Source organism: Astyanax mexicanus, chromosome 20, assembly GCF_023375975.1.
Source record: "Astyanax mexicanus isolate ESR-SI-001 chromosome 20, AstMex3_surface, whole genome shotgun sequence".
Lineage (NCBI taxonomy): Eukaryota > Metazoa > Chordata > Actinopteri > Characiformes > Acestrorhamphidae > Astyanax > Astyanax mexicanus.
In genome coordinates this window covers 31,366,558-31,387,780 of record NC_064427.1, presented here as the reverse complement: position 1 = coordinate 31,387,780, position 21,223 = coordinate 31,366,558, and the positions used below count along the sequence as shown (strand labels likewise).

Below are 21,223 nucleotides of genomic sequence, written 5' to 3'. Positions count from 1 at the left end.
TTAACCAGCCTGTACAAACTATTCTGGACCTCAGTGTTGGCAGAAAACTGTGGACACATGAGGACACACAGAACAGAGCCGAGAAGACAGGCAGTAAAAAGCTGCATACATACATTAGTGATGGGGAAGTCTCGTTTATCTGCATAGAAGATGCTTTTCAACCCATGCACCTCCCAAAAACACACACATCTAGTATATCTACTGTATAATCAGTCAAACATCCCAGGTGCAGTTGTACTAATATAGTAGTTATAGGCCTGATAGTGCGTGCAAGATGGATGGAACATTTCATTTGTGAAGGTGTGGGAGCATTTAATATTCTTCAGGCCCCAGTGTCACATGTGAACCTGACAACATGAAACCAGGAAAAGCACTTAAAATGATGAGTTTATTTTATTTTACCAAATTGTAAAACATCTGGAATATAATCAGAGGAAGATGGATGATCACAAGCCATCAAACCAAACTGAACTGCTTGATTTTTTGCACCAGGAGTAAAGGCATAAAGTTATCCAAAAGCAGTGTGTAAGACTAGTGGAGGAGAACATGATGCCAAGATGCATGAAAACTGTGATTACAAACCAGGCTTATTCCAGCAAATATTGATTTCAGAACTCTTAAAACTTTATGAATATGAACTTTTTTTATTTGCAGTATTTGATGTCTGCAAGGCGTTTCTCATTTTCTGCAAATAAATGCTCTAAATGACAGTATTGGGAGAAATTAATTTGGGAGAACTTGGGAGAAATGTTGTCTGTAGTTTGTAGAATAATAGAATAAAACAACAATGTTCATTTTACTCAAACATATACCTATAAATAGCAAAATCAGAGAAACTGATTCAGAAACTGAAGTGGTGTCTACATTTTTTTTTCCAGAGCTGTACATTCCTAGAAAGTATTCCTCAACAGGGACAAACTTCAGAGCTGAGAAAGAAAGAAAGAAAGAAAGAGAGAGAGAAAGAGAGAGAGTAACAAGACTTGGACTGCAGCCCCTACACTCCACTCTCACACTATAACGCAGGCTAGCAGTGAGGTGCTAAGCGCTGAGCTAGCTCTCACCATCTGCCAGCGCTGGGGGAGAACTCGCGCAACTTCAAAGAAAGCCTCCTTGTCGCCGAGAATAAAAGGGACTTATCTGGCGTATTAGACGTGATTGCGTGCATTACGTCGCGTGTGCTGAAGCTGTCAAAACACATTGGGCTTAAGATCTTTGCCAGACTTTCACAGTAACACTTGTACTTTCATGCCTGGCTGTGTCGCCTCCTTTCGGCTCGGGTAACCTCGGCTCTCGCGTGCTCTCGCGAAGATGAGAGGAGCGCTAAATCGATCAGAAAACAAGCTGCCAGTGTTTCACCAGCTTGGAAACGACCGAGCGGCATGGCATTCACAGATGCTGGAGCCACCTGCAACTCCCTCACACACTCTTACACACACTCTTACACAGATACACTCTCTCTCTCTCTCTCTCTCTCTCTCTCTCTCGCAAAGATGCTGCTCGAATTCCTACCTTCACATTCGTCCTCAGTGCACAATAACATGCAAAGAACATTGCGGTCACTGTTGCAGTGGCATATGGCTTGATGATGACACGTTGAGGGAGCTTCTTGAGGAAAAGAGAGAGGAGAAGAAGAAGAAGAAGAAGAAGAAGAGAAGAAGAGAGGAGCGGAAAGTGGAAAGGAAGGGTGGGTGGATGGAGGTGAGGTGGGGAGGGAGAGAGGGATGGGGGGGTCAGAAACGGATCACATCCCGCGGCATGTCAGCATCTCTCGCTCTTCTGCAGGCAGCTGCTGTGTGTGTTCTGCTATCGATCTCCCGAGGCTTGAGACTCGTGCACACACACATGGCCGGCGAGCTTTGCTGCTGGACTTGGTGTCCTATCCAAAAACTGAAAACTGGAAACTGGAGACTGGAGATGCATGCACACTGTTTTAGACTGTGAGGAGGGAAACCTCTCTAACTCCCCCTTTCGCTCTTCTTTCACTCTTCTCTCTCTCTTTTTCTGTTTCTCACACACTCTCACAGTCTCACACTCTCTCTCTCTCTCTCTGTCCCTCTCTTTTTCTATGTCTCCATCTCGCTCCAGGAGCGGGTGGATGTAGGATGTAGGAGGAGGACTTCAAAGGCGACTTGTTACTCTGAGCTGCCGAGTCGCAACAAATTCCACACTAGATCATCAACAGAAGAGCGACCCCGTAACGAATGGACGGAGGGAGGAGGAGGATGCATTACACAGGCTGTCTGCATTTGCAACCTTATTTCAACACCTCCTCACATACACACACACCTATATATATACACTTTTATACACACACACACACACACACACAGTCCCACACAGCTGTTATGTAATTGTCCTCCAGCTCCCGCGTGTACATCAGCCCAGCTCTGCCCGCTTCCTGCCTGGACTGCTGGAACGAGGCACTGCTGCTTTTTCTCCTGCTGCTGCTCTGCTGTTGATGATGCTGTTGCTGCTGCTGCAATGGACCCTTTCAGGCATGCCATCTAATGCGACCGGACATCAGCATGTTTATTCATCTCTAATGAAGGATTCGGACTCGATTTGAATAAGTCAGGACGGGTCCGCATCCAGCCAGGCCCAGGCACGGGGTGTGTGCTGCTGTCCGTATGCATAATTCATGCATAAGCTTTAAAATGCAAATACATGAATTAAGCATCGCGAAGCAGGGCTAAAATGCTTTAGTAAAATTATTTAAAACAAAAAAGAAAACCTAAGAAAGCCTAATGTCAATGTCCTAATGTGACTGCGACACATCTGACTAGAAAGCATGCTTAAGCCATTTAAGAGTCTTAATACCGTATATTTTTTGCACTATGAGGCAAACTTAAAATTTCAATTTTCCCAAAAATCATCAGAGGGTCTTATAATCTGGTGCACTTCATGTATGAATTGTACCAGGTTGTAGTGAGCAGTAAAGCCACGCCGCTGAAGAGCAGCGTTATATAGGAGTTTTAGTTTAGTTCTCCAGCACCAAGACTCAAAGTCAAAGTCAAAGTGGTTTTTATTGTCATTTCAGCTATATACAGAGTACACAGTGAAATGAAACAACGTTCCTCCAGGGACCATGGTGCACATAAACACAGTGTAGACAGAACAATAAGTGCAACAGTACAAAAGTGCAGACAGACAATACAACACAATACAGACAAAGAATAATAAATAACAAGACAGTGTGCAAATTATGCAGTGTGCAAAAAAGACCAGTGAGGTAGTAATTACCTCTATTTCACAGTGTGCAATAGAGTCCAGTGAGGTAGTAGGGTTTTTAGTGCTTTCCATTTTCTGGGGTAAGTGGGGTAAGAGTGTGTGTGCATGTACAGAAAAACCATCAGTTCAGTCTCTGCAGTTGAGGAGTCTGATAGCTTGGGGGTAGAAGCTGTTGCAGAATCTGGTCGTGCTGGACCGGATGCTGTGGTACCTTCTTCCCGAAGGCAGGAGGGAGAACAGTTCGTGTGAGGGATGGGTGGGGTCATTCACAATGCTGGTTGCTTTGCGGATGCTGCGGGTGGTGTAAATGTCCGTGATGGAGGGGAGAGAGACGCCGATGATCCTCTCAGCTGTCCTCACAAAACGCTGGAGGGTCTTGCGGTCAGAGACGGTGCAGGTCCCAAACCAGGCAGTGATGCAGCTGCTCAGGATGCTCTCAATGGTCCCTCTATAGAAGAGTGTGAGGATGGGTGGAGGGAGACGGGCCTTTCTCAGCTTCCGGAGGAAGTAGAGACGCGCTGGGCTTTCTTGGCTGTAGAGCTGGTGTTCAGGGTCCAGGTGAGGTTATCTGCTAAGTGGACACCAAGGAACTTGGTGCTCTTAACAATCTCCACAGAGGACCCGTCGATGTTGAGTGGAGAGTGGGTGTGTTGTGCTCTCCTGAAGTCAACAACCATTTCCTTTGTCTTGTCCACATTCAGGTGAAGGTTGTTGACTGTACACCAGTCTGTTCAGTGTGATGGAGCTGGGGGACGATGGTGGTGGACTTGAGGCACGTTGGGACAGTGGCGCTGCACAGGGAGATGTTGAAGATGTCCGTGAGAACATCTGTCAGCTGGTCTGCGCACTCCCTGAGCACTCTGCCGGGGATGTTGTCTGGTCCTGCAGCTTTCCGTGGGTTGACTCTGCGCAGAGTGTTCCTCACGTCCACTGCAGTCAGGCACAACACCTGCTCGTCCGGCTTGGGCATGGTCTTTCTCACCATCGTGTTGTTTTGTGCCTCAAACCGTGCATAAAAGTTGTTCAGGGCATCAGGGAGGGAGGCATCACGTTCACAGGACGGTGGCATTGTCCTGTAGTTGGTGATTGCCTGGATGCCCTGCCACATGCGCCGCGCGTCACCTGTGTCCTTGAAGTGGCTGTGGATTCTCTGGGCGTGTGCGCGCTTTGCCTCTCTGATGGCTTGTTACAGGTCGGCTCTCGCTTTCCTCAGGGCCACCTTGTCACCCACTCTGAAGGCGGAGTCGCGGGTCCTCAGCAGCGCACGTACCTCAGCAGTCATCCAAGGCTTCTGGTTTGGGCGTGTGGTGATGGTCTTGGAGACAGTGACATCATCAATACACTTGCTGATGTAGCCAGTGACTGATGCTGCATACTCCTCCAAATCAACAGAATCGCCTTCAGTAGCAGCCTCCCTAAACATGTCCCATGCAGTGCACTCAAAACAGTCCTGAAGGGCAGAGATGGAGCCTGCCGGCCAGGTTTTCACCTGCTTCTGAACTGGTCTGGAGCGTCTGATGAGTGGTGTGTATGCTGGAGTCAGCCACACACACATGTGGTCCGAGAAAGCGAGGTGGGGCGGGGCTCCGCCCGGTACGCGCTGGGGATGTTTGTGTAAACAAGATCCAACGCGCTCGCTCCTCTCGTTGCAAAGTCCACATGTTGATGGAATTTAGGGAGCACTGACTTGAGATTTGCGTGGTTGAAATCTCTGACGATAATAAACAGTCCGTCTCGGTGTTTGTTCTGCAGATCGCTGATAGTCCGATAGAGTTCACACAGAGCCTCTTTAGCATTAGCACCAATGCTAGCGCTGGGTGGGATGTAGACAGCAGCAATTAGCACGGCGGAGAACTCCCGTACTAAATATAAAGGTCTGCACTTGACTATCAGGAACTCCACCAGCGGAGAGCAGTGTTTGGCGACAGTCACAGCGTTGTTACACCATTCCGTGTTGATGTAAACACACACGCCTCCACCGCGGGTCTTCCCGGATAGAGCCGCTCTCCTATCCGCTCTGAACGCGGTTAGCCCAGCTAGCTGAATGGCGCTGTCCGGAATGTTGTCGTTCAGCCACGATTCCACAAAAACCAAAACACAGCAGTCTCTGAACTCACGCTGGGTAGTTCGCTGGAGTCGGATGTAGCCCAGTTTATTGTCAAGGGAACAGACGTTTGCCAGAAAGAGCGATGGTATAGCCGGCCGGCTAGGACTAGCCTTTAGCGCGGATTCCGGCTATCTTTCCGCGCTTCCGCTTACGCTCGCACCGCTTGCGATGGCACTTCCGCTGGGCTCCGGCATCAGGAAACACCGCGGGCTGGCGGCCTGGCGGCCTGGGTCTCTTAGCAGGCTAAGCTCAAGTAGCGTCTGCAGAACCTCGTCCGGTAGCGTGTTTTCTGGCTGATTTCTCCACTGTAGCAGGGTCTGGTGGTAGAACATGTGCACGGGTGTTCCGATGCACATATTTGCAGGAAATAAACGGGAAAAACGACAAATAGTAACACAAAACACTCCTGACTGGAGCAGCATTAGCATTAGCCACTAACCATGCTAAGCACTAGCTCTTTTGCCATTCAGAGGTGAGTATTATTGGCCTCTAGCCTACTGCTAACCCTGGCTAGCACTGCTGGAGCAGCATTAGCATTAGCCACTAACCACGCTAAGCACTAGCTCTTTTGCCATTCAGAGGTGAGTATTATCGGCCTCTAGCCTACTGCTAACCCTGGCTAGCACTGCTGGAGCAGCATTAGCATTAGCCACTAACCACGCTAAGCACTAGCTCTTTTTCCATTCAGATGTGAGTATTATCGGCCTCTAGCCTACTGCTAACCCAGGCTAGCACTGCTGGAGCAGCATTAGCATTAGCTGCTGAGCGTACCAAGCGCTAGCTGTTTTGCCGTTCAGAGGTGAATATTATCAAACTTATTACCGGACTGTTACCTACGCATTTGCCATGTTAAAACAAGCTACGTGGGAGGAACCGCTAGCTAATATCGCCCTGGTTTACCGGAACACTCTGGGTTCCTCAGTATAGCAATGTCGGGCAGCATTAGCTGCCAACCAGCTAGCCTTAGTGGAAATCTGCAAATCTAAGCTTACTATAAATAAATGGAAGCGTTTTACTCACCCAAATAAGGAAATAAATCTGTGTAGATTAACATCCAGTGCTCTTTTGTTTCGCTTTTAAAGAGTTTTTTAAATTACATTTTTGTTTACTTAACTTTTACTTAAATTTTACTTTTAACTTCGTGTACTTAACTAAAGACCTGCTGAATTAGAAGGAAAACATGGCGACACCCCTGTTATTATTATCCTTATTAGTGTCACATAATGCGCCTTATAATCCAGTGCGCCTTATGTATGAAAAAAGACCAAAAATAGACGTTTATTAATAGTGAGCCTTATAATCTTATGCGCATTATAGTGCGAAAAATATGGTAATAGATCACTCCAAAACATCTGTAACGCTGTACATTTGCTATAGACATACAGTATAACTATGATTATACGCTAAAACTAAAATAAAAAAAACTAAAATGTAATCCTAATGTCAATGTCAGACTGACACATCTAAGAAGGCATATTAAAGTGTTTTAAGGGTCTTACTTATTCATAGATTCCTCCAAAATCTTCCCTAGAGCTACAGAACTATAGAACTATATTTAAATCTTTTATATTTAGGTTTAGATTTTAAGGATAAAAAAAAACTAATTTCAATTTCCTAATCTGACTGAAGCACATCTAAGGAGATACCCTAAACCAGGGGTGTCCAAACTACGGCCCGAGGGCCATTTGCGGCCCGTTTCCTTTTTTGGAGCGGCCCGCGAGGTATTTTAGAAATAGAATGAAAGTTGGCCCGCTGTTAAGCAGGTTTTTATAATGTGAGATTCAAAGTTTGAATGCTAGGTGTCAGAAACGGGCCAAAGAGTCTAAAAGCGGAGAGGGTGCGCATTTCTAGCGCAGAAAAACGGGCCAAAGAGTCTAAAAGCGGAGAGAGTGCGCATTCCTAGCGCAGAAAAACGTGGCAAAGAGTCTAAAAGCGGAGAGGGTGCGCACTTCAAATATATTTCTCCTTCTGGCCCCCAACAAAAAAAGTTTGGACACCCCTGCCCTAAAGCCTTTTAACGGTCTTACTTATTTATGAATGCCTCCGAAACATCTGTTTGGGTTTTAAAATAATATATGTCAACATTAAGAATGTTGCTTATTCATAGAGCCCTATTCACTAGAGCTACAGAGCTATAGCTATAACTATGGCTATATGGTAGAGCATCACACCTATGAAGGGTAAAATGTATTTATTTTCAGATATCTCCAAAATATCTGTAATATTGTACACTTAGTAGAGCTATAGAGCTACGAAGCTATATATCAATTTAAATAAAGCTACATAACTATGGATATATGGTAGGGTTAAAAATAATTTACATCTAGGAAAACATTTCTATGATTGTACATTTACTAGATAAATAAATACAGCTACAGTATATATTGTATAGTTATAGGTATAACTATAGCCATAAGTATGACTATATAGTGTTTAATTGCACCTAATCATTTATAATAATAGTATGCATAACCCACAGCGTCTCCAAAGCTCCCTGTACTAGAGCAGGAGGGCCACTAGGGGGCGCAACTCAGACTCTTAAATCTCCAAATCAGTGTGTCTCTGTCACTGCACAGCCACAACCTGCCTTATTGCATCACTGTCTGCTATTTCTGTATGCACAAGTGTGCGCACACACACACTCACTCTAATCACACACACTACTCAAACTCACACACACACTTTCTAGGCTGGCTTTTAAGGACAGTGTCCTGTAGGACCACAAATGTGTTACTAAATTAGATACTTTTGGATATTTTAAAACAATTTTCTTGGATCATATTAAGACATTATTTGATTTTCTGTGAAAATAAAAGTTTAACTGAACGTAATTTAGGCAATGGAAGGAAACTAATGAATCTGAAAGGTCAGGCTGAAGAGCTGGAGCTGGGTGAGTATCTTTGACCCAAGTGTCTCAGAGTGATGGAGCAGAGCCACGTTGTGATCTGTGAGTGTGTGTGTGTGTGTGTGTGTGTGTGTGTGTGTGCTCTGTTGGCAGGAGGCAACATGTAGTGGGAGGCATCAGAGATGCTTTATAGAATATATTTTTGGTGCCAGTCTCCCTGTTACCAAGGTAACTAGTTCTTCTGTGGTCCATGCTTTACAGTATAGATGAGCAGCGGAGAAAAAGAAAAGGAGAGATAGAGAGAAAGAGAGAGAATAGGAAAAGAAGGAGAGTGAGCATGTAGAGGCAGAGTAGCGCATGTAAGAAAAGAGGGGATGGGAGTGCAGGAGGAGTGTAGAAGTGCGGAGGCGGAGCAGCACACTTAAATAGCATGCGAGTAGATGCTTCACTATTCTATTAGCTTACAGGCTCATTTTCTTAAAATGTACTTTTTTTCAGGCAAAGATTAGAGCAATTAGAGCAAATAGTACATTTCAGTTTTACTACTTTTACAATAAGCATTCTTACTAATATTGCATTATCTTTAAATGCCATAAATAGACACATTTTTGCCTTATATGGTACTGCAGTGACATTTGGAAGGACCTCACCCAAGGATATGTAACAGTGAATTTAATGTTTTTTGCATGTAGCAGAAGTGATTTTTTTTAATCCACTTGGGTGCACTAGCTAGTTTAAGAACAGCAAATATATGAAAAGTCTCTCAGAATATAATGTTTAATATTGAAACAATCCTGTCAAGTTTTAACCCGCTACTTTAAGGCATATGGCTTTAAAAATATAACATATCACAGTTTGGTCCTCGCAGTTCAGTAAAAGCGAAAGTACATCTAAAAAAACGCGCCTGTGTCTTTAAATTAAGGAGTAAAGTGTCCAACATATTTTCATGAGCTGAAATAAGCTGTTAAATGCCGAAATATTTGTGAAATACATTAGCATCATTAAGTTGTCTCAATTCTGTAGTTAACAACAGTGACAAATAAAGAATAAAGAAAAAAGCAAACAGAGAGAGATGAGAGACAGAAGCAGAGAGAGGAGTGGGGGACAAACAAGACAACAGTCACCTTAGCAATACTCCTAAGCCACTACAATAGGAACAATTGTGAACACATCTTAATCGATCAAATAATGAATGCTCTAAATCCTATGTGCGGCTGTGTGCACCAAACTGTAACTGTAACGTATAAGTAGCAGAAGACTGTGAACCGTGAGTTAACTCTATTTATACAAAACTAAAATTATATAGGTAGTAAGGTGCAAAGTAAGATTACTCGGTTTACTAGTGATTAACAATATCTCATTAATACCCAATAACAAGCTAATCCTCAAGGATCTGCTAGTATCAAGTACTATTAGAAGTACAATGGTAACTTTTACAATCATATAAATGCCTTTAATCCTGATATTTATACCATTCCATTTTTTATACATTGTATTAAGTTGTTATATGTTTAATAGAATGGCATTTACTGGTTGAATAGGCTCACATTTAATCGCAGAAAAAGTGCTAATGCAGCAATTTCCGTGACGTTTAATTTGTTTCAGATCAAATAATTTCAAGTTTACTGTTCCACCTGGTTTGTACAGATTATTGCAGTCATTTAACATCAATTTCAGCTCGGACACCTCTCAAAACACTGGTGTTACAGACTGTGTAACAGACATTTTTACTACTGCTCGTCTCGAGGATGAAATAACTCCACAATGCTAACAAGTTGCTGGCATCAAAAATGGTTTCAAGTGCATCTCTCTGTATGAAAACAATAGATCGTTTACAAACGGCAATTGTGCACAAAAGCTCTCTATGAACCCAATTATACGCAGCCGTGCAGTTTATTATCTATCCTCGCAACTGAGAGCAAAACTGTAAAACAATCTAATGCACAAGAACATAAAGAGTGGCTGTGCATTAAAACTCCTTGTCCCATGACTTTTGCTCTGTTCCATTGAAGCCACTGACCTGCAGCATTCTGACTTCTGACAATGCTAGCCTGATGCCACCCGTTAGAATCATTACCATGCACTAACTCACAAGATAAAACCTCACATCTTCTACAGGTGTGGGCTTTCCAAGCTGTATCCTGCAGTAACATGTCAAAATCACTTATATATGTAATCAATACAATGTGTTTTTCACCCAAACATCAGCATACAAAAGTACTGTATTTTTCATTCTATAAAGCGCACAGGATTATAAGGCGCACTGTCAATAAACGTATATTTTCTGGTCTATTTTCATACATAAGGCGCACCGGATTACAAGGCACATTATGGGACACTAGTAAGGAACAGGGAGGTCGCCATGTTTTCTTTCTAATTCATTTACTTTTAAAGTCAAACGAGCACTGGATGTTAAATGACACAGATTTCTCTCCTGAAAACTCTCCTGTTTATTTGGGTGAGTAAAGCTGTCGTTTATTTACAGTAAGCTTAAATTTGCAGATTTCTACTAAGGCTAGCCGCAGTTTTTCCCATTTTCTCCCCAATTTACATGGCCAATTACCCAACCCACTCATTAGGACTCCCCCATCACTAATGATTGTCAGCTCACTAGTGACTAGAGACATCAGCTCACAGACGCCTCGTGCTGAGCGACATCACCCTTTAGAGTGATGTGGGGAGAGATTGCCATCTACCCACCCAAAGAGAACAAGACCAACTGCGCTCTCTCAGGGCTCCGGTAGCTGATGGCAAGCTACATAAACCAGCGATCCTGATCATAGTGGCAGTGCTTAGCCCGCTGGACTGCTAGCAGTTTGTCCCTCGTAGCTTGTTTTAACATTTTAACATGCGAAACGTGCAGGCTACAGACCGATATACTCAACTCTAAACGGCAAAAGTGCTAACGCTTAGCGCGGTTAGTGGGCAATGCTTAGGCTGCTCCAGCAGTGCTAGCCGGGGTTATCAGCAGGCTTCAGGCCGATAATACTCACCTCTGAACGGCAAAAGAGCTAGCATCTAGCGCAGTAGCAGCTAATGCTAATACTGCTCCAGTCTCAGGTCTCTGTGCTGAGGAACTAAACTGAAACTCCTGTATAACACTTTACTTCAGCTTCAGTGGCTTTACCGATCCTTACAAGCTGACTGATAAAATTCATACATAAGGGAAAATTGAAGGATTTTAAGTGAGCCTTATAATGGAAAAAAATGCGGTTTGTAGTAAATAATATATATTTTTTAATATTAGCTACTCAAGCAAGTTCTGCAAGCACTTAAACTGTAAAGAGCGAGAGTGGTTGGAGACAGTAGCTGGGGAGTAAAGAAGGCGAGTAGATGGTGAGGGATGTGGAGGCAGGGTAAAGAAGAGGAGTGTGGAGGCGATAGAAAAGCAGAGGCAAGAAAACAGCGAAACAAAAAGACCAAATAATCCCAAGTCTCTCTGTTTGGTTCCTAAAATAGAGCAGATCTGGGGGGAAAAAAAATCCCTCCGATACTTCAAACCACGCAGTCAGAGCTGAGGAGGTGTATGTAGCCTTTGCTTCCTTTAGTCATAGGTATGCGACTGCGTGGGGATGGAGCTGGAGTTGTGTTTGGAGGTGGCCCACACAGTCCCACCCCTGTCCTCTTAGTTAAATGTCAGTAATATTCTTCCCACGCCAAAGCACTCTCTCTCTCTCTTTCTCTCTCACTCTCTCGACCGTCCTTGGCTCAGAGATGGACAGAAATAGAAAGCGAGAGTTAGCGTAAGACCAGAAATGCTGCAAACAGGACAAGAGACGAGCTGGCAACACTGCAGCAGAGCCAAGATACTTTAACAAGTATAAATATATCTCCTCCTAGAGGCGACTCCTGCTGAACTGGTGAGTCACTCACCCTCTCTCTCTCTCTCTCTCTCTCACACACAAACACACTCACACAAAGGTTCCAAAGGTCAGTAGTAGGAGTTCATCACCAACATTAGAGGGATAGGTGTGGGTTCATATAGCTCTCCCGCTGTGATATCACACCTCAGCCCAACACAAAGAGCAGTCAACGCTAGAGCAGAAAATAGCTGGAAAAACTGGCAATGTTTCATTGCGAAAGACGATGCAGATTCAGTTTGCTATCAACAAGCCATCAAGGTTCTCTTAGTTTAGTGATGCACCCCATTTCAAAGTCTATCAACTGAGTGCATCATTGAGGCATGTATAGTAGTCAACGATCTTTCACCAAGAGGTACACTACCCAAAAGTAGAGATCTTTTTTATACGGTAGCAAATAAACTCAAGTACCTCGATGAAGTTTCCTTCATTATTTATTGTTTAAGTTTATTTAAGATTTAAACTCATCCCTATAGAATTATGGTTTCCTTCCAACTCTATCAACAGTTCAAAATGTCTTTGAGCGCATCATAGGGGCATGTCTAGTAGTCAACGATCTCTCACCAAGAGGTACACTACCCAGAAATATTCTGTTTTGTTCTAGAGCAGCGAGGAAAACACCTTTATGGGCCACCTGTGTCAAGAACCAGCAACACATAATCTATATTATTCTTATAGTGTGAACTTAGTTAGTTATTGACTTCGTATCAACTACCTTAAAGTTCTGGTCTTACATTAAATTAAATTTACGATCTCTCACCAAGACGTACACTAACCAAAAGTAGCCTCTGAGTGTTTTTTTTTATTTGGCAGCGAGGAAAGCACTTTTACGCCCTCTTGTGTCAAGAAGTAGTAACACATAACCTGTAGTTGATTAAGACTCAAGTACCTCAATGAAGTTTCCTTTCATTACTCACTGTCAAATTTATTTAAAATTTAAACTCCTCCCTATGGCCTTATGGTCTCTTTCTAACTCTATTAACAGTACAAAATGTCTTTGAGTGCATCATAGAGGCATGTCTAGCCATGTCAACGATCTCTCGCCAAGAGGTACACTACCCAAAAGTAGAGATCTTTTACGCCCTCTTGTGTCAAAACCCAGTAACACATGATTTAGAGTAGTCTCAAAATGAGAACTTTTGTTCTTGACTTAGACTCAAGTACTCAAGTACTGGTCTTAACTCAGTCTCCGTCAATATTTAATGTAGTGCTGGGCGATTATGACCTAAAAAAATAATCTGCGATTTTTTTTTTTTACAAAAAATCTGATTTTTGATTCTAGTAAAAAAAACTCCCTCCCCTCTAAAAATCAAACTACAGATGACAACGAAATAGTTCGAAATGCTTTGGGTTGTGTCGACTTGCTGAGTAAATCAATGATTCAAAAATTGTTTTTAAGCACATGCATTCATATTCAAACTCGCACACTGACGGACAGTGTTTTATACTTCAGAACGTGGGTTTGTGACTGAAAATTGAATTTAAAAAAATAAACTAAACTAAACGAGTCACAGAAGAAGGTGGAACCAAGGTAAGATTGGTAAATGCTTCAGAAATGAGGAGTGTTTTTGGATATTTTAGATTTTTTTAAAAAGTGTTTAAAATCGTGATTACTCCATTTTGAAAACTGTAATTCAAATTAACTGAATTAATCGTGAAAATGGCCCAGCGCTAATTCAATGCTAATGTTTTTAAATCGTCTAAACAGATGAGCGTCTTAGTATGAATTTAAACTCATCCATACAGTTTATTTCCAGCACTATCAACTGGGCAAAATGTCTTTAAGTGCATCATAGAAGCATTTCTAGCAGTCAACAATCTCTCACCAAGAGGTGCACTACCCAGAAATATTCTGTTTTGTTCTAGAGCAGCGAAGAAAACACCTTTATGTCACCTGTGTCAAGAACCAGCAACACATAATCTATATTAGTCTTATAGTGTGAACTTTAGTTATTGACTTCGTATCAACTACCTTAAAGTTCTGGTCTTAAATTAATCTCCTTCATCATTTACTAAACAGATGGGCCTCTTAGTGTTAGTTTAAACTTATCCATATGACCTTATAGTTTCCTTCCAGCTCAATGAACTGAGCAAAATGTCTTTGAGTGCATCATAGAGGGGGGAAAAAAACACCCTTGCGCCCTCTTGTGTCAAGATCCAGTCATGTACCTTAGTCTTCTTCATTATTCAATATTAAACTCATCCATATAGCCATAGAATTCCCTTACAGCTCTATCAACTGGGCAAAACGTCTTTGAGTGCATCATAGATGTATCCTGGCAGTTAACGATCTCTCACCAAGAGGTACACTACCCAAAAAATATTCTGTTTTTTCTAGAGCAGTGAGGAAAACACTTTTTTACGGCCACCTGTGTCAAGATCCAGTGACAAATAATCTATAGTAGTCTTATGGTGTAAACTGTTGTTATTGACTTAGTATATACTACCTCAAAATCCTGGTCTTAAATTAATCTCCATCATCATTTTTCTTGTCTAAACAGATGGGTCTCTTGCTGTTTATTAAAACTCATCCATAAGGCCTTAGAGCTTCCTTTCAGCTCAACAACTCAAATGATCTCCTTATGACTTCCATCAGGGCTCTTTTACTCCAGGCTGACAGATGAAATGACACTGAAAAACGCACTACTTGACGTTGCCCTCAGCTGCTCGGCCTTTTCAGTCTGGTCACTGCGCCGCTGTGCCATAAAGGAATTTGTGTCGATTCAGTGGGTTACAGCAGCTCGAGTGTCCTTCAGAATAAACCAGAAAACGACTTCACTGGGATTTAAATAGTGCTCACAATCACACACATCAGTGGAGCACTAAAAACAACAATTTCTCCAGTATGCTCAGTGTTATTCTCCACTCCATATGTTTTGGTGATGGATAAACTCAAATGTGCCTGATTTTTTTTGTGTGTGTGTGTGTGTGTATGTGTGTTTATACAGCAACATCAGCACTTATGGCATACAGCCACAGCAGCGACAGCCAGACTGCAGCAGGGTTAGAGGGTTACTGAGTGTGTGTTCTCCACATGGGGTCATGCCCTGTGCTGCTGCACACACAGATACAGTCCTGCAGGCAGGAAACAGCACACACACACACACACACACACACACACTATAATCAGCGCTGCCTCAGGAACGCATCAGCAAACGGGGATCCCATGACGTAATATAGAGAAAAGAGAAGAAATGAGATTACATTGCAAAACACAAAAGAGGAAAAATGAGGAGAGTAGACAGAGAAGAGAAGAGATTACATTGTAGAAGAGAAAAGAGAAGAAAATAGATCAAGGGAATAGAGAAAAGGATGAGAGAAGTAAGGAGTGAAGAAGAGAACAAAAAAGGGGAAGAGGAAAAAACCTAATCATAGGAAAGTAAAGAAGAGATGAGACAAGACGAAAGGAGATGAGAACAGAAGGAAAGACAAGACAAGAGAAAGAAAAGGGAAAAAGAAAAGATGAAATGATATGAGAAGAGAAGGTTAGATGAGATAATTAAAATTAAGAGAAAAAAAACAAGAAGAAAATGGACACAAGAAGTGGAAGAAGAGGAAAGATGAGAAAATAGAATAAAATTCTTAAAGAGAAGACTGAAAAAAATATTAGAGAAGAGAAGAAAAGAGTAGAGAAAAAAAGAAGAGATGAGAAGATAATGAAAGTAAAGTAAAGATGAGACAAGGCAAGACGAGAAAAGAAGGAAAGAGAAGAGAAGGGAATAAAAAAAGTTGTTGTTTAGGGGGTGGTTCTTTTTCATTGGAGAGCAATGCTATGAGAAGAGGAGGGTTAATAAGACAACTAAAGAAAAGGGAAGAGAAGAGATAAAGGAAGAGAAGAGAAGAAAAGAAAAGTGCAGAGAAAAGATAATAAAAGAAGAGAAGAAAAGAGAAGAAAAGAGAAAAGATAATAAAAGGAGAGATGAGAAGAGCAGAGAAAAGATCATAAGAGAAGAGAAGAGCAAAGAAAAGATAATAAGAGAAGAGAAGAAAAGAAAAGAGAATGGAAGAGAAGAATGCACTGCAGTTCTAATGAAGTAAAAAAACATCCACTAGCTGAAGCAGTGTGTCAATAATTGTATGTGTGTGGTGAATGTTAAATAAGGACCCCTGCACCAAGTCCTGTAATGTCACGACTTTAATCCTCTGGCTTAAGTCTAGTCTGGCTTCCTGAGAGCAAAGACTCTCATCATAGCGACATGAAAAGAGAAAGAGCGTGCGCGAGAGCGAGAGAGAGAGAGAGAGAGAAGCCAATTTTAGATTGATATTAAACTGAGGATCAACTTAGAATGAAGCTTGTTCTCCCCAAACAAGAACACAGAAGCACACACTCCCACAATGTGCTATTTAAAATTGTTTATTATCATTTTTGAAAGCTATTTAATTAACCCTTCAGAACTGCATGAAGATGCTGCTTTAATGACCACTGTAGTAGAGACAGTTCATAAAACAGCTAGATACCTCCAGAGGCAAAACGAATACCAAGAGATCCAATTATAAAAACTAAACTTGCAAACAATAACAGCTTAAAAGAACATGTAGACTTTTCCATACCAAAGTGTTCTGTGTTTTTTTCCGCTACCATATATTGCTGAATATATAATTAAACAGCTCAGTAACAGAATATTACTAAAACAGGATATTTCCAAGCCTTATTTTAAAACTGCAAAAATGAAGTACCACTAAGACTGTCTAATAATACTAAGAATTTCCACAAAGTATATTTTAAGAATTCACAAAAATATTACATTTTTTATTCCTGTAAGGATTCCTTCATAGGTTTCTAATGCCTGGAAGGATTCCCTAATACATTTCTAATGGCTGTAAGGACTGTGTAATATGTTTCTAATGCATGAAATGATCCTCTAACATGTGTTTAATGCCTGTAAGGATTCCCTAATGTGTTTCTAATGCCTGTAAGGGTTGCTTAATATGTTTTGAATGTCTTTAGTGATCCCTTAACATGTGTTTAATGTCTGTAATGATTCCCTAATGTTTCTAATGCCTGTAAAGATTTCCTCATAGGTTTCTAATCCCTGTAAGGATTTCCTAATATGTTTCTGATGCCTGGAAGGATTGAATAATATGTTTCTAATGCCTGGAAGGATTCCCTTATATGTTTATAATGACTGGAAGGATGGAATAATATGTTTTTAATGCCTGGAAGTATTCCCTAATATGTTTATAGTGACTGGAAGGATGGAATAATATGTTTATAATGCCTGGAAGTATTCCCTAATATGTTTCTAATGCCTGGAAGAATTGAATAATATGTTTCTAATGTCACTTTTATATATTTATACTTTTGTTTAGATTAAAATATCCTTTATTAAATCCTCTATTAAGTCTTAAGAAGATCAAGTACGATTGATTAATGATGATTAATCACAGAATGTTGTTGTGATGAATATTTTTTTTAATCAAATGACACGACTAGTTTTTATTTACATTTATTTTTATTTTACACAGTGTTCTAACGTTTTAGGAATTGGGGTTATGCTTTAATAATACATTAGACTTTTGTGTAATGTAATGCTGATTCATTATATAACTTACTGTCCTATAAAAAATTGCTTCACAGCAGACCCTGCCTGTATTCTCTTGTCCAAGATCAGACACGGCCTGACAACCTTTCCTGCCCATCTGACAACTTTTTCTGCCCATCTCACCTCACCTGACCACACACACATACACATACACAGATACACGCACACACACATATTCTTACAGAGAAAACTGGAACTAAACCCACAGGCATGGTAACATTTAATTAAATGTAAATATAGTAAAAAGAATAGCTTGTACTGAAGGTCTTTGTTTCTCAGGAGACCCTTTCTCTTAATTTTCTTCCTCACTGCATCTCCCAATTTCTACCAAACACACTAAATACAGCTTCTAAAACACATACAATCAATCGGCTATGCCCACAGCTGATTCAGTCTTACAGCTGATCATACAGTTCAAATCTATCTAATGTAATTGATAGCGACATCTAATTGCTCTCACATTTTCCTCATTATCATGGCTATCAAGGCTGTGCTTGTGTAGACATGTGTGCATGAGTTCCCTCAGAGGCCATGCAGAGAGCCTCAGTCAGAGATGCCAACATAACAGCAGGATCAAGCATATTAGACATGTAGAATTTTTTATTGCACTTATTAATAAGAATCTCCTAAAACTATTGAGAACACCTCACAGTAAGTATCCTAATTGTGTCGTTTTTCACATGGCTCAAAATGTGAATGGGGAACAGGGTTATAAAATTTGGTGTTTTTTAGGTACAATTCTTTCCGACAGGCTACTCAATGTTCAACATGGCACCTCATGGCAAAGAACTCTGTATACTGTATACTGTATGTTTTGCATTTTAAATAGCCAAATGACTATAATGGACAAAGAACTGTGACTTTTACTGGTTAATATTTAGTGTCCTATATACATGCAACATAATGTGCAAAAATACACAGACAGAAGAGTACCTGATTATCTGAATATACAAACTGTTTCCTTATGTGTCCATTAAAACAGCTGCTAATGCTAATGCTGAACATGCCAATTACCCTGTGATCAGCAGTTACAGACTTATCAATGACCTAAATCCAGCCTCTAATTACATAATGTGGCTTTAATCATACTCTTAATCAATGTGCAACGAAAAGTTCCACACATTCCACGCTAGTTATCTTTTTAATATGTACATAACCCAGTCATTATAATAACAAGGTTATACCCGTCATAGTGAAAGGTATGAAGTCTCATTACCCTTTTTTATTTTATTTTGCAACGCCTCTTTTATTCCCTAGAATTTTTCAGTGGACTTAACATGGAAATTAACCACCCAGCTGCTGGGTATGGGGCATTAGAGTTATCCACATTGCTATCTCTTCACCAGTGATATCCAACATCCTACATAGCTTTTGCACCCACAGACCAATAGATGTTGCAGACATACTCAAGCTAAAATCTTCCTAATGCTCATTATGCTCAAAAAAGTATGTTGTGTCCAAATGCACTATAATGGACTGTTCTGTATTTATGTGTTTGGACAAGTGAAATGCACCTGGCAACCCACTCAAATGTGTTACAAGGAAGAAAAGTGAAGTAAACTAGAGTGTGTGGGCATTGTGCACTGCTCGCAAAAAAAGACGCCCCCACGCGACTGACTGAGCTGAGTATGCGTCTGTATGAGCTCAGAGGCGGCTGGAATATGTGGGACAGAAACAGAAATCAATGAGCATTTCCCACAGCGAGAAATAAAGAGCGAGTGACCTTCAGCACCCACACCATCCAGAGGAGAGAGGAGAAGAAAACCGAAAAGCTGAGACAATAAAGAGAAGCAAACAGAAAAGATGATATGAGAAAAGATGATACAATAAGGAGAACAAGAGAAGAAACAATGAAAAGAAGAGAAAAGAAGAAATGAGAAACTAAAAGAAAAGACAAGATGAGACGAGTTGAGAAAATAAAGAGGAGAGATGAGATGGTAAAAAGAAGTGAAAATGAGACAATATGAGATGAGACGAGTTGAACACAAGAAGACAAGGTGATAAAGAGAAGCAAACAGAAGAGACAAGAAGCGATTATAAAGAAAAGAAAAGAGACGAAATTTGACGAAAAAGAAGGGCAAACTGAACAGACAAGAAGAGACGTTAAAGAGAAGAGATGAAATGAGATAAGACAATAAAGAGAAGCAAACAGAAAAGATAATATAAGACAAGATGAGATGATAAGGAAAACGAAAGAAAAACAATAAAGAGAAGAAAAAAGAAGAAAATAGAAACTAAAAGAAAAGATAAGATGAGACGAGTTGAGAAAATAAAGAGGAGAGACGAGATGGTAAAGAGAAGTGAAAAAGAGACAATAGGAGATGAGACGAGCTAAAACAATATGAAAAGAGACAGGACAAGACAAGGTGATAAAGAGAAGCAAACAGAAGAGACAAGAAGAGATTATAAAGAAAAGAAAAGAGACAAAATTAGACAAAGATAAAGAGGGGTGGATCAAACAGACAAGAAGAGACGATAAAGAAGAAGAGATGAAACAAGATAAGATGATAAAGAGAAGCAAACAGATAAGACTGCATTAATAAAACAAACAAAAAAAACTATAAACAGAAGATAAAAGAAGTGAAACAAAAACAGAAGAGACAAGATGAGACGAGTTGAGACGATAAAGTAAGGGAATGCACTAAAAAATGGAATGTTCGGTAAAGTAATCCTGATTATGGAAATCAGGAGAATCGTCATTACATCACTTTTAAAGATCCAGCTAAAAACAGCAGCACCAGCGCAGCTCTGACACACTGCTACACATCCACAAGGGCCTTCAATGCATACACTCATGTGGGAGGCGGTTCTTTCAGCACTAACTCAACCAAAGCATTACATAACTCAAACTCTACCCACAACAACAGAAAGAGAGAGAGAGAGAGAGAGAGATGTGTACACTCCTGACTGAGTGAGGGGGGTTGGGTGGGCATGAACACTTTCAACAAAGCTTAAAATAGATAGAAGATACACATACAGAGTACCTCCATCAGCAAAACACGCTGATAACGGCTCTGGCCCAAAACAGCGAATCCTTGAGACGACTGTAATGACACTCAGTAGAGTCAAACAACCTCTGAAGGCTCTTTAGTCTCTCACTCTGACTCTCTATCTGATTTCTTTCAGTATAATTGACGTGTGAATGCTCTGCCTATTCTAAATCTATTATTTCAGAGCTGCCATGGCTTTATATGACAAGAAAAATTACATTTGAATAAATGAAAAACTGTAGCGCACATGTTTAGCTTCAAATAATTGAAACCATTTCATGGTAGCCAGTAGGGCTGGGTATCGTTTTAAAATTTTACTTACAGATACCTTGTATTCTGTACTGATACCCAAACGGTACTTTTTACGATACCTTTTTCTAAATTGCAACCAAAAAATACAAAAAGCGATAATTATTCTCACACGATGAAGAGTAATCTCATTCTCATACTGTCACCATGATATGCTATTATACTTGGAACTGAAACTGAAACTGTGAGTGGAGAAGGGACAAAATATTGTGTTTAATGGTACCAGTGTGCTGGAACGACCATCCCTGATAAGCCTAATATACACTGTAAAAAATGTCCGTGAAAATTACAGTGAAAAACTGTGAAATGGCAACAGAAATAAACCATAAAGCAAGAAGAAG

At 40.9% G+C, this 21,223-nt stretch overlaps 1 protein-coding gene across 25 annotated transcripts in view; it reads right to left on the bottom strand.

The window, feature by feature from the left end:
- The window catches only part of dlg2 (discs, large homolog 2 (Drosophila)), a 440,002-nt gene that overhangs the window by 342,697 nt on the left and 76,082 nt on the right, over window positions 1-21,223 (bottom strand). Inside the window, exon 1 of one of the 25 annotated variants that reach the window (XM_049468847.1) lies at window positions 1,510-1,632. The exons of the other annotated variants lie outside the window; for them this stretch is intronic. Coding sequence (XP_049324804.1) covers window positions 1,510-1,551 — 42 coding nt within the window. The 5' untranslated portion in view covers window positions 1,552-1,632. Of the gene's footprint in view, window positions 1-1,509; window positions 1,633-21,223 lie in introns of those variants that run through there. 25 annotated transcript variants of the gene reach the window in all.